Source organism: Alosa pseudoharengus, unplaced genomic scaffold (assembly GCF_046254945.1).
Source record: "Alosa pseudoharengus isolate Yale_2024_CS ecotype anadromous, Long Island Sound unplaced genomic scaffold, YU_APseudo_1.1 YU_APseudo_1.1_scf_7, whole genome shotgun sequence".
NCBI lineage: Eukaryota > Metazoa > Chordata > Actinopteri > Clupeiformes > Clupeidae > Alosa > Alosa pseudoharengus.
Window position 1 is genome coordinate 27,948,934 of NW_027468859.1, and position 13,166 is coordinate 27,962,099.

General features: G+C 49.6%; 1 protein-coding gene and 1 long non-coding RNA gene across 3 annotated transcripts in view; both read left to right on the forward strand.

Moving 5' to 3' along the window:
- The window catches only part of LOC143110034 (uncharacterized), a 53,035-nt gene extending 42,448 nt beyond the window's left edge, over window positions 1–10,587 (forward strand). The window contains exon 3 of the long non-coding RNA XR_012984026.1: window positions 10,254–10,587. This is a non-coding gene — a long non-coding RNA (uncharacterized LOC143110034). The remainder of the gene's footprint in view (window positions 1–10,253) is intronic.
- Window positions 10,588–10,662: 75 nt separating this feature from the next.
- sipa1l1 (signal-induced proliferation-associated 1 like 1) overlaps window positions 10,663–13,166 on the forward strand; it is a 43,489-nt gene continuing 40,985 nt past the window's right edge. For both annotated transcript variants that reach the window (XM_076272519.1, XM_076272520.1), the window contains exons 1-2: window positions 10,663–12,344; window positions 12,945–13,075. In XM_076272519.1, the coding sequence (XP_076128634.1) occupies window positions 10,679–12,344; window positions 12,945–13,075 (1,797 nt within the window). In that variant the 5' untranslated portion in view covers window positions 10,663–10,678. The remainder of the gene's footprint in view (window positions 12,345–12,944; window positions 13,076–13,166) is intronic.

Sequence of the window (13,166 nt, forward strand, 5' to 3'; positions counted from 1 at the left end):
TTCATTTACAAAGTCTTGAATTTCATTCACAAGGTCTTATTTTTTTCCTTTGGTAGAATTAATGGATACCGTAGCATTAATGATATTGTATATCTCAAGGGGAAAATATGTGTCTCTGGAATAGTGAAATGTCAGCTGGAATAGTGATGTGAGCTGACCAGGAAAGATGCCACAGGTGGGATAGTAGAAACTTTGAGAATTAAATATTCAAAATGAGTAAAAATCAAGTAAATTTGCGCAGCAATGTAGCAGCATGTTTTCTTCTAATGTTGCGAACTTTGTAAATATTAGACCGCTATTCCTATGTTGTTGTTTTTGCATATGAAAAAATAGACATGGGTTACTGTGTATAACTGTATAGGCTACAACAAGTTTCTGTGATGAAAAATACATGAAGTTTGAACAATTTAGATGGGCAAAAGGTGGAGCAAATTCAGACAACTTTAACAGAGAACTTTATAGGGGTGTAAATCGGAGTCTTCATGACGATTCGATACAATATCGATTTCTTAAGCCAATGATTCGATTATTTTCGATACTTCAGAATTCCCCACGATACGATTCAATACTCAATATTTTTACATGATATCTATGAAGTTTCAAATAAATCAACAAAAGTTCGGAATGTAGGAGCAGGTATCTAAAGCCTTCGTTATACAGCCTCATGTCTTTGCATATAAAAAAAAAAACCCACCCGCAGCTTAGGAGTAGGTAGTGCGCTTACATCGGAGCCATAGACAGAAAAAGAAAGGTCGGAGCTGATGCTGAAAATAGATAGGCAAACAAACAGGCGGCAAAATAAACACATTAATCGATACTCTTGCGGACGAATCGATTCATTGAATCGCCTGCTGCATAATCGATGCATCGATACGAATCGATTAATATTTACACCCCTAGAACTTTATCAGTGTAGTAAAGGCTAATGTGAATAAAAGATGAATTGCTCCTTAACTGGCCTGGGTCATTCCAAGACAAAAGCAAAGATGATTGGCATGATGTAGTCTTTAAGAAACTTTCAGAAATAGCTTCATCTGGAATATTCCTTCCTACAGAGCACAGCAAGTTTATTTGTTATCTGATTTGTTCTGGTTGTAGCCTGTTCACTTGTAGAACAACAAAGTTGGTATTAAGTGTCATTTGAAGTGGTATTAAAAAGGTCTTAAAAAGTCTTGAATTTAAATTGGAGGATCCTGGGGTACCCTGATTAAGCAGAGCTGTGCTCTCACATGCTGAGCATTTTATTGGATAATTGCAATGCTAGCAATGGAGACTTTCACATAGTTTAGTGACTACTTAGTTATTAACTCCGTTAATCCCGCTTTCCACCTTGACCTCGTCTCAAACGCCACTAAGCACAGGTTGACCGGAGGGTAAAGGTCAGGCCAGAAGTGTACCGGAGGGTAAAGGTCAGGCCAGAAAGGTCAGGCCAGAAGGGTACCGGAGGGTAATGGTGAGGCCAGAAAGGTCAGGCCAGAAGGGTACCGGAGGGTAATGGTTAGGCCAGAAGGGTACCGGAGGGTAATGGTTAGGCCAGAAAGGTACCGGAGGGTAATGGTGAGGCCAGAAGGGTACCGGAGGGTAAAGGTCAGGCCAGAAGGGTACCGGAGGGTAAAGGTCAGGCCAGAAGGGTACCGGAGTGTAATGGTCAGGCCAGAAGAGCCCAGTGGAGACCAGATAACCAATCAGATGTGATAACGGCTAAGCGAGTAGCCTACACACGCCTTCATTGGGCCGGCTTTGGGCCGACGGCGGGCAAGCGGCTCTTGTCTCTCCAGCTGTTCCTGTCCCTGTTGTTGGTGGAGTGTTCTGTCTGTCTGTCTGTCTGTCTGTTGGTGGTTGTTAGTGAGGTTCCCCCTTCACTGTGAAGTGCTTTGAGTGTCTTGAAAAGCGCTATATGTGTTGTTGTTGTTGTTGTGGTTATTGTTGTGTGATTTCTGTCCCTCATGTGCTGTCGATGTCTGTTTTTCTCTATCGCTTCTTTCTTTCTTAGATGCTTTCTTTCTTCCCCTCTCTCTCTCTCTCTCTCTATCTCTATCTCTATCTCTATCTCTATCTCTATCTGTGTGTGATGGTTTGTCTGTATTAGATGAGGCTTTGTGCATTTCCAGCAGAGGCAACTTTATTGAATTCTCACCTCAGAGACCTGAAAAGAGCACGGTTATTTCCTTCATTGACATTTAAACGTGTGCGTGCGTGCGTGCGTGTGTGTGTGCCTGTGTGTGTGTGTGTGTGTGCACACCTGCACCTGCTCAAAAATGTGCGCAGTCAGGCACAATGGTGGATCAATGGACACTAACCTGCTCAGCTGTTTTCACAGATGTCATTGTTTCTCCAGCTCCATATCATTCATGCATCCCATTTGGGCTGGTGACAAAGTCAGCTTGCTTTTGGCTTACTTGTGCCTGTTGGATATACAGTAGCTAGGCCTAGACTGTATGCTAATGCGATTTACTGATGCCGCCTCTGGTTGAGCGCTCCTGTACCCTGACCCCTGGTTGGATTGTTTGTTTTGTTTTCCGACACATGGAATGCATCTCCAAGGGGAATAGGTTAATGCTGGATGAGGAGAGTTTAATTGCACGCTTAGCATTGCAAAGCAGGTCATCATACATGCCTGTTAAAAAAACACACACACATACATTACACACACACACACACACACACACACTCACACACCACACACACACACACACACACACCACACACACCACACACACACACACACACACACACACACTCACACACTCACACACCCCACACACACACACACACACACACACACACACACACACACACACACACACACAAACTCTCAGTCTTCCACTTATCAATGGCTCCTGTGTGCTGTCCAGGGGGGCCCCAGTGCTGGTGTAATCTCGTCTAGTGTTGTAGAGCAGGGAGCACAAGTACTAGTGTTGTAGAGCAGGTGTAATCTCCTCTAGTGTTGTAGAGCAGGGAGCACAAGTACTAGTGTTGTAGAGCAGGGAGCACAAGTACTAGTGTTGTAGAGCAGGGAGCACAAGTACTAGTGTTGTAGAGCAGGGAGCACAAGTACTACTGTTGTAGAGCAGGGAGCACAAGTACTAGTGTTGTAGAGCAGGTGTAATCTCGTCTAGTGTTGTAGAGCAGGGAGCACAAGTACTAGTGTTGTAGAGCAGGGAGCACAAGTACTAGTGTTGTAGAGCAGGTGTAATCTCGTCTAGTGTTGTAGAGCAGGGAGCACAAGTACTAGTGTTGTAGAGCAGGGAGCACAAGTACTAGTGTTGTAGTGTTGTAGAGCAGGGAGCACAAGTACTAGTGTTGTAGAGCAGGGAGCACAAGTACTAGTGTTGTAGAGCAGGGAGCACAAGTACTACTGTTGTAGAGCAGGTGTAATCTCGTCTAGTGTTGTAGAGCAGGGAGCACAAGTTCAACTGCAGCCCGCCACAGCAGCAGACACACAGGCAGCTCAGGAAAGGAGAGAGGGCAAGAGCAGCTCTACCTGCTCACTGGCAGGAATGTCCTTTCACTCTTTTTATCCTCCGATTGTCTACTTTAAGATTCTTCGCCAAGCCCTATTCTGCCCAGCAACATAGCTGAGCTGTGAGGGAGCCTCTCTTTGTGTGAGAGAAGTGTGTGAATAGGCAGGCAGCGCGGCGCTGCGCTTCTTCTGCCGGGTGAGAACGGAGAGCACGGCGACAGTGACACAAAGAAACAAGGGAGACCCACTCTCGCTGGGAGAACAATGTAGCTAGCCGCCACCTCAACTTTATTTTGTGTGTGCGGGTCGGTGGGTGGATGTGTGTGCGTGCGGGTGCGTGTGTGTGTGTGTGTGTGTGTGTGTGTCACTAAAAGCTGCTGGATAGAAGTGTGGCTTTTCCAAAGAATGCTAAAGCTAGCTGGTTTTCACAGGCTGTAAGAGTGATGCACGTCATCTCGATTCAATTTCATTGTGGAGGCTAATCGATAACTAAAATTGCAGTGTGGTTAATTGGGGTGTGAGTAAAGAGATGTGCAGGCTATGTCTTCTTTTACATTACATTACATTACATTTAGCAGACACTTTTTGACCAAAGTGACTTATGTCAGCTATATTACAAGGGATTACATTGTCCCCGGAGCAACTTGGGGTTAAGTGCATTGCTCAAGGGCACAACGGCGGAAGCCGGGAATTGAACCAACAATTTCAGGCTACTGCACGCTAGCCCAGCTCCTTAACCGCTACACTACCACCGCCCAAATCTCTTGCAAATGATCTTGTGTGTGTTGACACTGAAGGGAAGGAGTTGACTATTAAGGTGAATCTTGCCAAATGCTATGGAGCTGTCTGACCCAACACAAAGGCTGCTCTGCAAACACACTTGGTATTTGCAGTGAAAGCCGCCTCTTTGTAGGGCTTTCAGGACAGCCCCTACACACAACCCACCATGCTCCACACAAAGGAAAAGATACCGTTTAAGCTCTCGCACAAATCTCAGATTGAGCCAATAACTTAATGTGGTTCAGCTAGATTTTCAGTGTGGAACAAGGGAGAGCTTTTCCGGTTGCTTTTTTTCTCTTATTTTCCCCCCCTTGTTTACTGACAGCAAGGCTGACCCTCAGGCAGACAGACGGTACAGTTAGATTAGGCCACAGCTCCTGTCACCGGGATGTTAGTCACTTCTGTCTGGGGTGCTTGACGTGCAACCAACTCTCTCACCTCCCCCCCACCACCACCACCACAGCCCGCCTGTCATTAGCCAGCTGTGTGTGAGTAATGCCCCCAAAACAAACACACACACAGCGACAGACATACTTTCTCTCACTCACACACACGCACACATTCACACCAACACGGTGACAGTTTCTCTCTTTCACACGCACACACACACACACACACCCACACACACCCACACAGACACAGTTTCTCCCTCTCTTTTTCACACACACACACACACACACACACACACACACACACACACACACACACACACACACACACACACACACACACAGACACAGTTTCTCCCTCTCTTTTTCACACACACACACACACACACACACACACACACACACACACACACACACACACACACACACAGACACAGTTTCTCCCTCTCTTTTTCACACACACACACACACACACACACCTTTCCCTCCAGCCGTGGCACACCTGGATTGTTACATCAGAGGTCTGTTACCTCACAATTCCAGCTCCTGTTCCCAGGCAGCTGAGGAGGAGGAGGAGGAGCTGAGAAAAGCCAAACAACAACATCAGAACAAATGAATCAAAGGCACGGAACACTTCCACTGTGTGTGTCTCTGTGTGTGTGTGTCTCTGTGTGTGTGTGCTGGATAACTGGAAATGCCCATGAGCTCACTCAGGGAGGGCAGCATAAGAGGGAGGCTGTATAGGTCTCTGTATCTTCAGCAGGACAGCGCCCGAGGACACACACATCTGTGGGCTAACACACACACTGTCACACATGACCTGTATGCTGAACACCAATAGATAACAAAGCAATACTTTGTGTGACCACAGACGTGACATTTGTACATATTAACACTCACTACCCCCCTCCTCCCTTTCATACGCACGCACGCACGCACGCACACCTTTCTCACTCTCGCACCCTCTGCTCACCCCTAATATCCACGTCACAAATTGTCTGCATTCCTAACAAGGCAACATACTTTCCCAGGAAGGAAGCACACTCACACATATTAGATCATACCTACACACAGAACTGAGACACACTCACACTTCCCACCTAGCCACACACACACACACACACACACACACACACACACACACACACACACACACACACACACAGATACACTCATATGCACACACACACACAGATACACTCATATGCGCGCACACACACACACACACACACAGATACACTCATATGCACACACACACACAGATACACTCATATGCACACACACACACACAGATACACTCATATGCGCACACACACACACAGATACACTCATATGCACACACACACACAGATACACTCATATGCACACACACACACACAGATACACTCATATGCATGCACACACACACACACACACACACACTCACACACACACACACAGATACACTCATATGCACACACACACAGATACACACAAACACATGCACACACAAACACACACACGCACACACACTTAGCTTTCATTAGTCTGATGAAAGAGAATCTCGGCGGCGGGTTGAGGCCAGCTGAGTCAGTGTGGACCCCGCCCATCGCCTCCCCTCTTCACCCCCCCCCCCCCCACACACACACACACACACACACACACACACACACACACACACACACACACACACACACACACATATACACACGCCCTTACACACACACACACAGTAACACACACAACACTTCCCTTCCCCACTGACCAGGGATGACCAGTTCCTGCTTTATATCCATTAAAGGAGCTGCTGTAGTTAGCCACACACACACACACACACACACACATATATACATATACACACGCCCTCACACACACACACATATACACACACCCTTACACACACACACACACACACACAGTAACACACACAACACTTCCCTTCCCCGCTGACCAGGGATGACCCGCTCCTGCTTTATATCCATTAAAGGAACTGCTGTTGTTAGCCACACACACATACACAGTACAACGCACACACAGACACACGCACACATTCTCCTTATTACTTGCTTCCAAACGTGGCTTGCATCACAGACTTCATTAGAGCGCTCACTCACTCTCTGTCTCTCTAACTCTCTCACTCTCTATCTCTATCTCTCTCCCTCACTCACTCTCACTCTCTCCCTCTCTCTCTCCCACTCTCTCACTCTTTCTCTCTCTCTATTTGGCACTTGTCTTTGTTTCCTGTATCTCTTTGTGGTGTTCAGTGTCTTCATGTCTTTTCCCCTTCCTGCTTTATGCTCACTCTTTTTTTTTCTCTATTTTTCTCTGTCTCTATCTCTATTTCTCTATAGCTCTTCCCTCCACTCTCTCTCCCTCTCTCTGTCTTTCCCTCTCTCCTTTTCTTCTATGTCTGTCTCTATTTCTCTTTGCCTCTTTCGCTCCACTCTCTCTCTCTCTCTCCTCTCCTCTCCTCTCCTCTCTGGGGACCAGCCTTCATCGCAGCCCTTGCTGTCTGCCCCTTTATCTCTCCCCTAACCTCCGCACGTCTCATCCCATTCACCTCCACCTGCTGACAACTCGCTCTGCTTAACCTCATGTTGAAACACATACACACACACACACACACACACACACACACACACACACACACAGACAGACACGTGCACACATTCATGCTCTCTCTCTTTCGCACACACAAACACACACGCACACACACACAGAGCGGCCCCTGCTCTCATCAACACTCCCCCCAGTGTGTGTGGGGACCGCTGCTCAGCCAATCAGTGAGAACGCATTGTTCTGGTCATAGCTGCCCACCTTTAGCCTGTGCTGCATTATCATCAATAGTGAATTGATCAGTGTTTATCACACAGTTTATTTGGATTGTCCCCTATACACAGTTTATTTGGATTGTCCCCTATACACACTTTATTTGGATGGTCCCCTATACACACTTTATTTGGATGGTCCCCTATAAACACTTTATTTGGATTGTCCCCTATACACACTTTATTTGGATAGTCCCCTATACACACTTTATTTGGATGGTCCCCTATATACAGTTTATTTGGATGGTCCCATATATATAGTTTATTTGGATAGTCCCCTATACACAGTTTATTTGGATTGTCCCCTATACACAGTTTATTTGGGTGGTCCCCTATACACTATTTACAGATGTTCAGTTCATAGATAAATCGATCAATTGATTGGTTTGTTTCCCTTCTTATTGTGTTATTCTGATGTGTGGCTTTTGAGTTCATAGGCCATTCCGTAACTCAACTCCTATCCTTCTATAACATTCAAACTCTGCTCTGCACTCCTCTCAATCTTGTGTCCTGGTCACACACATACACACACACATACTCATTCTGCTCTTATAAAGTAACTGCTAATACACTACACATATTTATATCTAATTTCTATTACTCTAAACCACCCTTCTGCAAACCAACACACACAGGGACATTCTCCTCATCCCACAGGAGCTTAACCTTTTCCGCCATCTGACAGTCTGTCAAATTACTTCCTTGTCACCCGTTGTTGGGACTTTGTGACGTGCTGCTCCATTGATTTATTTATCGAGCAAAAATCTGCACTCGAGGCAACGTGGAGCTAGCAAGCCTCAGGTCGTCCAGCACAGGGCCAATGCAGCATTACCCATCCCCCCCCCCCCCTTCCAAACATCACAAACCACCCCATCCCACCCCATCCCGGTCCCCTGCCACTGAGCAGTGGATAATGAGACCTCTGATGCACTGCAGACAGACCACACCAGCTGTCCTAATTAGATGTGTAAAGATGCTGTTGTCATGATGGCAAGCCTGGTTCTCCCTCACTAAGGGATGTGCTGTGTGTGTGTGTGTGGGTGGGTGAGAGAGTGATGACCGATGTTGATTTTATTGTAGATGTCTTAATAAGAAGAGTAGGAAGGAAGCAAAGAAGGAAAGAGAGCAAGAAAGAGAAGATGAGCCCAGAATATATAACCATATGCTGTGTCCAGCTCCGTGTCAGGGTGCCATGGCGACAAACTCAAATGGAACTCTGTGTTCTTGTGAACATGCTTTCACTTGGCGAGAACAGACGGTAAACAAACCTTTTTCCAAGGAGCACAAGACCACATTTTCAGGCCTAGGTACAATATAATGACACATTTTTACTGTTTGTTAAGGTTGCTAATTTCACTGAGGTGTTCTACAAGAGACATTTTTTTACTGTTTTACAAGATACATTTACTGAAGCGGCTGATCCTCAGAGTGACTGTTGCCCAGCTACCCATCGTTTGTGTAATTGCTTATCCTTTATCTGAAATTGAATGCTTGAAGCTGTTTCCTTCTATTTTTGGCCTTTCACCCCTTTTTGTTCACAGTGGTGGGTTTCCATAGGCAGCTGTGTGTTGCGAGGCTGATAACTCTCTTCTTCCTGCGCTTGCAGGAAGTGATGCAGGCTCTTCAAAAGGCCCCGCTGTTTGCAAGTCCTGCTTGAGCAATCCCCAGCACTATCCATTATCGAAACTTTGTGGAAATGTCAACGATTTGGAGAGAAAGGTCCCCCACGCATCAGTTCACACAGGAGCCTGCTGAACATGACGCCAGAGTGCTCACTTATCTCCCACAGTGGCGCGATTGTTCTGAGAGATCGTTTTTAGACGGTGGCTCAGGCCATGCCCAGGGCAGGAGCTGATGTTCCACGACGTTTTTATACCGGCATCCGCATTCCACATGCCATCGGTTGATAAGTATAGAACCGGGGGTAAAAAACTGAATATCATGTGAAAGAACAGAATGCCTTTTGAGAAGCTAATCCAAAGTGTCAACCTTTATCACAAAAGAAATAAACACATCTCCTAATTTTGGCCACATTGAGATTTCACCTCCTTATGCTGAAAGCTATGTTGTAGTTCCCTGCATGAAGTGCAAACTGAAGTACAATGTATCGTCATATAAGCTTACCATTTGATAACCACATTACAATATGTCTTCTCCCTTGAGTGAATTAATTTGCATTTAAGTCATTTATGCAATTGTATGTATCCCATTGAGAGCTTTGATGCAATCTTCCAAGTCAGCCGTTGGGGTGTTACCTAGAGAAGCCCTTTCTGTGGTGGCTGGTTTCATTTCCAGATTCTAGTGGCCTCCTCCGCAGCACTGATCTCCTCTGCGAGCTGAACCGTACGTGACTCTGTGTCCCTTAAGAGGCTTTTTAAAGGCGCTTCATTATTTAAAGCCGAGCGGCACCAGAACTCTATCTCACCCAGCGACTGGGCTTATGTGTGCTGGGGGACGGCACTGAGGCTGGGTCCGATCCGTCGCTCCTCCTCTAGTACACACACACACACACACACGCGCGCTTCTATCTGCTAACTAAGTCTTCAGTACGGTTAACAAAATTGTGTGTTCTTTCTGAGAAAAGTCCAAATGGGTCCAAAAGGAACCAACTGGTGTCCCATCATCCTATACTAGTATATAACACATGCAGTGCTATGTATGTGTACTGTATGTCTATGTGTTAATGCTATGGATACAAATAATGCCATGTTAATTGACCAACTGGAAGTATACTCATTGCCATGTTGCAAAATCAGGTGTCTCACACTTTCTCTTTCTCATCCCCTTCTCTTTCTCTTTCTCTTCCCTTTCCAGAGTCTTCGTCCCTGCACACAAGGTGACGGAAGCAGAGCTGTGATTGGACATTCCCTCAAACAATATGGCCTCCTGAAAGTGGTGGGAGTACAACCAGCGTCCTCGTTCCTGCAGTCCTTTCCGTGTATGTTTGACCAAGCCAGTGAGTGAGTGAGTGAGTGATTGAGTGTGTGTGCCATCTGGTTGTCTCCTGTCGTCTGCACCTGGCCCTCCATCAGACGGATTCAGGCCCTCTCATGCCTCCCAGGGCTCCTCAGGTTCCCCTCCCCCAGGTCACCACCGGTAGGCCCCACGCTCTCCCCCTCTGAGACCCTCTTCATCCCCAATCCCCAGCTCCCCCCACCCCTAGTTCCCCACCCCCTGCTTGTGCCCCGTACCCCCCTCCCCCCCCACACACACACACACAGGAGCCCCCTTCTCCAGCCATGACCAGCCTGAAGCGCTCACAGACAGAGCGCTCGGTGGGTGGCTCCATCTCGGCCACCGACGAGTTCTACACGCGCCGCCTGCGCCTGCCAAACGGGGGTGCCCCTCCGCCCCGCAGCGAGAGCACCCACCTGTCCGGCTGCTCGCCCGGCGTGCCCAAGATGGGCGTGCGCGCTCGCGTCGCCGACTGGCCCCCCAGGAAGGACGGAAGCGCTGGAGGAGGAGGAGGCGGCGCCGGGGGCGTCTGGCACATCACCGTGGAGACGGACTCCCCCACCACCACTTCGTCCAGCAGCTCTTCCGGAGGAGGAGGAGGAGGGGACCAGCGCGGCGGAGGCAACGGCACGGGCACCGGGAGCAGCAGCGGCAGCAGTAGCGGCGGAGGCGGCAGCGCCCAGAGCAACCTGTCGGCCAAGCTGGGCCACCTGATCAGCCCGCAGGACTCGTCCATGCTGCGCAACATCCACAACACGCTCAAGAGCAAGATGCAGGGCCGCCACGGCAGCAAGGACAACCGCTTCCTGTCGCCGGACGGCTACCAGGGCTCGCCGCGGAAAGGCATGCGTCGCATCCGGCAGCGCAGCAACAGCGACATCACCATCAGCGAGCTGGACGGCAGCGGCGGCGACGGCAACGAGGGCTGGTCCTTCTCGGGCTGGACGCCGATGCACCGCGAGTACGGCAGCACGTCGTCCATCGACAAGCACAGCACGGCGGCGTCGGGCGCCTCGCAGAGCTTCTTCGACATGCTCAAGGGCTACCAGTCGGCCGAGGCGCCGGCCGCCACCTCCGACCAGCGCAGCCCGGCGCCCGAGCGGCTCAGCGAGCTGCTGAGCGTCGCCCACAAGCAGGTGGCGCTGGACCTGCCCGACGGGCCGCCGTCGCTGACCCGCGCCAGCGGCAGCCCCGCCAGCCGCCTCAAGGAGCGCGAGAAGCACCTCAAGCGCCGGTCCAAGTCGGAGACGGGCGGAGAGTCCATCTTCCGGAAGCTGCGCAGCGCCCGGGCGGACGGCGAGTCCTCGCGCGCCGGCTCCGACGCCGAGGAGGAAGGCGGCGGACACTCGGGGCCTCCGCCGGCGTCCCTCAAGCCCTGGGTGTGCCAGAAGGCCTTTGCCCACTTCGACGTGCAGAGCCTCTTCTTCGACCTGAACGACGTGGTGACGGGCCGGCAGTCGGCCAGCTCGGCCAAGCACAAGAACACCACCACCGGCGCCTCGGCCGCCGCCGCCGCCTCGTCCTCCCTCACGTCCTCGCTCTCGTCCTCCTCGTCCCAGAGCGCGGCGCTGGGCTCGCCCTGCGGCAGCCAGGAGGAGCTCAACACCAAGGACGGCTCCAACCCCGCGCTCGACCCTGGGGACGACAAGAGCAACGAGCTGGTGCTGGCCTGCCCCTGTTTCCGGAACGAGCTGGGCGGAGAGGGCGAGCGCACCATCAACCCCACCAAGCAGGGCAGCATCGGCAGCGGGGGGTCCGGCAGCAGTAGCGGAGGAGGCTCCCCCGGCGAGGACGATGCACCGCCCAGCTCGCACCTGTCCAACGCGGGGGTAGCCGTGCTCGAGGCGCCCAAAGACGGACAGGGGCTGCATTCGGAGCGGGGCAAGCGCCACATTGTGGAGCACGTAGACCTGGGGTCCTACTACTACAGGAAGTACTTCTACCTTAGAGGTGAGTGGAAGGGGATTGGGGTCAGGTCAAGGTCAAATTCCGCACACGGTCAAATGCAGTAATATTGCAGTAATAGTCAAGAAATTGCACTTTAAGCACCTTATTTTAGATGGCTCTTTGTCTGTGTTTACTAATAATAATAATAATGATAATAATAAACTAAAAAAAGATCTTAATAATGCCTAACTTACAACTACAGTTTGGGGGCAGCTGTGGGCTACTGGTTAGCACTTCGGACTTGTAACCGGAGGGTTGCCGGTTCGAACCCCGACCAGTAGGCACGGCTGAAGTGCCCTTGAGCAAGGCACCTAACCCCTGTTGTTGCAGGCAGCTCACTGCGCCGGGATTAGTGTGTGCTTCACCTCACTGTGTGTTCACTGTGTGCTGAGTGTGTTTCACTAATTCACGGATTGGGATAAATGCAGACACCAAATTTCCCTCACGGGATCAAAAGAGTATATATACTTATACTTATATACTAAGGTGTTGGTTTTCTAGTTCCCTTCAGTAATGTTTGATTCGAGTCTGTGGTTCTAAGGTGTTGGTTCTCTAGTTGTCTTCAGCAATGTTTGATGAGAGTCTGTGGTTCTGGTTCCCCAGAGCACTGGAACTACCTGGGTGTGGACGAGACCCTGGGGCCGGTGGCGGTCAGCCTGCGTCGGGAGAAGCTGGAGGAGCACAAGGAGCACGGCCAGCAGTACCAGTTCCGGGTCATCTTCAGAACCAGCGAGGTGAGCCATCTCGCACTGTTCTTTCGATAGATAGATAGCAGAGGTGGGAGTAAGTCACACGACATGTGCAAGTCACACGCCTCGTCTAACA